Here is a 4,090-nt window from a genome sequence, read left to right as displayed (position 1 = left end):
AAAAAATTGGAAGCACCATCATCATTTCTCTAAATAAAGTATATATTTAGATCCTATTAATTAAACATAAAAAATTATATAATATAAATTACAAATTCATAGTAAATTCTTTTTCAAATAAAAATATTTCAATGAAATTTTATACTTTCCATATCTATATAAAACTATAAAATAATTCATATTTAAAAATTTATCACATTTTTTCTTCTAATTTTTATAGAGATGATTAATTTATAATTAGTAATGAAATAATAATAAATCTTACACTATTATCATATAATTAACCTTAAAAAATTAAAAAATAATCAATTTACTTTACTACTAATTTTTTATAAACGAATAAAATTCTTCATAAATGTCTTTCATTTAAATTAAAAAATATCAGCGTAGAAAATTTATTCTCATATAATTATCGAATACTTGATCCAATTATTTACTCATAATTCACTTACATAGATTTGATGCCATTAACATATTGCCATGCACGTAGAGCTTCGTTACATCTCATGTGCAACTATCAAAATATCAATAGTAATATTAATGTGCCGAAACACTTAGCTTCAGAATGAAAGTTATAGGAGACTTTGAATTGATATTTATGATGAATGTTTTATGGTGTGTGTTTGCCTTTTTCTTACCAAAAAAGGATGATCCATACTATGTTGGGACAACCTCTTTTCTTTGATCATACAACACACCTTTTTCTGCACTGCAATGGCTTTTTCTAACTTTGATATGTTAAATAGAGTTGCATGTTACAACAACATAACCTAGCTATAAGCTCTGCACCAGTGACAGAGAAACAAACGTTCTAGAGTACGTCCTACACCACAGTTAATTCTCTAATGCAGTTAATTCTCTAATGCTCATCAATTTGGAGGTTCTTGTTGGGATTTTCTCCAATGACCATCATATATATCTCAGAGAGGTTGAGAGATTCCCCAACAAATACTTGAAATTGCCTAGGATCAAATGGGAAAGATCTCAATGAAATGTGTTCACATGCAAAGCTCTCAGAGAGACTAAACTTCAAAATAGAAACTATGAAAAACAAAGAAAACAATTAGTTGATACTTTATTTTTCATAACATTGTATTTTCAAATTCAAGTCATATTAATATAAATATGAAAAAATATTAATTAAAATTTAAATTAAATTAAATCTCATTATAAACATTTATGGTAGTTGTTTGTAATATATATAAATTTATAAAAATACAACTTCATCTAAGGTGTCAATATTAATTTAAATTAAAAAAGTGTCGTATAAATAGTAATATTTACTTTTTAAATATTTTTGTGAATTGAAGAATATTTTGCATCTTATTATATATCTAATTATTTAAAAATACAAGCTAAATACTAATATATCTCAGTTGGCTTGGCACTCAAGTCTTTAACAACAGTTCTATTAGACATTTTTAATATATTAATTTTAATTTTACATATAAAATTGGTTTATATTGATATTATATGTAGGCATTTTAATATATTAATTTTAATTTTAAATATTCTTTCACATTTTTTTAATATTTAAATATGGTTTATGTTATATATAAAAAAAATTAACAAATTAGCACAACTGTGTGAGGATGGGTCTGGTTAGCTAGGCTACCTAGGATCAAACCTCAAGGATGCTGTGCTAAAATCAAATCAACTTAGGGTTGGTGTGGTCTAGGGATGAAAATGGGCCATGGTTTCTCAAGCAAAAAAAATGAGTTAGACTTACTAAAACATGACTAATATAATGTTTATTTAGAAAATAGAATATGAAAATTTAGATAATGTTTTAACATATTATTTGTTTGGAAAATAAAGTTTTAATTTTTACATAAATTTAATAATATAAGAATTCTTAGGAAAATAGAGTTTTAAATTTTGCATAAATTTTGTAACATAGTACTTGCTCATCAAATTTTGAATAGATTTGTAAAAACGATGTTGCTAAATATACATGGAGTATTGAAGTTTCTTGATTCTTTCTATTAATTTATTTATTTGACTATTGGGAATTTTTTTTTTAATGAATTATAATCCATAATTTATATTATCGAAGGGAAATTTTGTCTATTTACATTATACGTCTTAAAAAAAGGTTATGTAACTCCAAAGAAAAATAAATGATGCAAATCTAAAACCATCTTGTCAAAGTTATGTTCCGTATATTAAAAATTATGTTTAGTGAACCTACTCGCTTGTCTTCTTTGCAAAGCATTCTTTTAAAGGTTATGTTATAATTAGTGCACCTACTCATTTGTGTTCTTTGCAAAAAAAAAAATTAATAGTTTATTAGTATAAATCAGCAATCGAGTATGCAACAACAGAAGTGAACACAAACAATAGTTCAAGAAAATTCAACCTCAATAGTTGGATGTGTTCTCTACATAGTAGATGCTCATGATAGTGGAAAGCAAATTTTGAGCGTTTGGCCCAAAATGTATTACGGTTTTGCCAAAATACCATGGCTCAGTGATCAATGAGCCCAAGGTGAGGTTAGGGGACCTAACATAAATTGTCTCTTCCATATCATGATTATTGTCAAGAGGAAGAAGTCTTAAGGAAACTTCTGAATGAATGGAAGAACCTGGATGAGAGGTTTATTTCGGAAGAACAAAGGAGGCTGTATGCGGAAACCTTCCAGCAATATAAAGAAAAACTTGGAAAAGGCAAAGCCTCACCAGAAGAATCCCAGGAGACCCAACAGGAAAGAAAACATGAATAGCAAGGACAAAGTAAAGGGGGGGAAAAAGAGGAAGAAAAAACCTTAATGACTCTATCCAACTCATGGGCAGAATGTTAGTCAATACAGGAAGAGTGGTCCCACTATCAGCGGTATTCCAAAACCTATCCCAAGTTAACCAATGATTTTGACATCTTGGAATATTAGAGGCTTAAACAACAAAGGAAAACAAAGACATCTGGAAGCAAGACTGGAGATGGAAGCAAGGCTTAAAATCTCATGCTAGAAGATGGAGGAAATACTCAATAAAATAAAACCGAGATATGAACATGTAACTATAGATGCCAAAGGGAGTGCAGGAGGGATAACAATTATTTGGAATCCAGCAGAAGTCCTAACTGACTGGTGGATAGGAATGCTAAGAATCCTGACAGGGAGATTCAGGCTCATAGGGAAAAGTGAATGGGTGGCGATCTTGGCTGTCTACGGGCCCCATACCCGTGCTGATAGAGGCCTGTTTCTCAATTGGTTGGCAAAGCTCAAAAATATGCACCAGGAGCAGAGATGGATCCTGGTAGGCGACTTTAACTTAATCACTTCTAGAGAAGAGAAAAAAGGTGGAATAAGTAGAGAAGACCTGGAGATGGAAAGATTCAGAGACGTTCAAGCAGAACTAAGGGTGGTTGATATCCCAACTATAAATAGGAAATTCACCTGGAATAACAGAAGAGGCGGGACAAAACAAATTGCATCAAGATTGGACAAATTTTTAATCTTAGAGCACATAATTGGGTTGGACATCTTCTACGAAGCCTCTATCCTACCCATAATAGGGTCCGACCATTGGCCAATAAAGCTCGAAATAGCCTTGAACAATCCGATTAAAAAGAGGCCCTTCCGGTTCGAGTCCTTCTGGCTCAGAGCTCTTGATTTCCTCGAAAAAGTAAGGAGCTGGTGGCAGGATAGCAGGAGTGGACAGGAAGGCTGCAGCAAAATGCACTCTTTTTAGCTCAGACTCAAAAAATCAAGAGTAAAATCGAGAAGTGGAACAGGGAAGAATTCAACAATATTCAGCAGGAGCAAGGAAAACTCCAATCCAGATTGGAAAGAATATAGTAGCAAATCATCTTGGAAGGTCAAAGTGAAGAGCTGGCTGAGGAGGAAGAAAGGGTAATCACTCAAATAGAAGAAAGGCGAAAGCAGGAGGAAATTCTGTGGAAGCAGAAATCTCGGGTCCAATGGTTAAAGGAGGGGGAAAAACTCCAAATTCTTCCATAAAGCAATGCTGAGTCATCGCCAGAACAACAAAATCTTCTCCTTGAAAGACAGTCATGGAAATAGAGTGACGCAACAGATAGAAATAGAAAAACTCTTGGTGGATCACTTCAAAGGCATTCTTACTGAACCAAA

General features: G+C 31.7%; 1 protein-coding gene across 1 annotated transcript; it reads left to right on the top strand.

Annotated features, from left to right (window-relative positions):
- Window positions 1–2,969: 2,969 nt before the first annotated feature.
- On the top strand, window positions 2,970–3,689 carry LOC149190312 (uncharacterized). The gene has a single exon (XM_089410476.1). The coding sequence runs from the start codon at window positions 2,970–2,972 to the stop codon at window positions 3,687–3,689; it is 720 nt and encodes a 239-aa protein (XP_089266602.1).
- The last annotated feature ends 401 nt before the right edge of the window (window positions 3,690–4,090 follow it).

The sequence above is a fragment of the Pinus tabuliformis genome, chromosome 3_1 (assembly GCF_031772625.1).
Source record: "Pinus tabuliformis cultivar Carrire ecotype Pingquan chromosome 3_1, CPIR1, whole genome shotgun sequence".
Classification (NCBI taxonomy): domain Eukaryota; kingdom Viridiplantae; phylum Streptophyta; class Pinopsida; order Pinales; family Pinaceae; genus Pinus; species Pinus tabuliformis.
This window is presented reverse-complemented; position numbering and strand designations above follow the sequence as displayed.

What these genes read in the sequence shown, in the direction of transcription:
- LOC149190312 (XM_089410476.1), top strand. Translation starts at nt 2,970, where the DNA reads ATGGAGGAAATACTCAATAAAATAAAACCGAGATATGAACATGTAACT.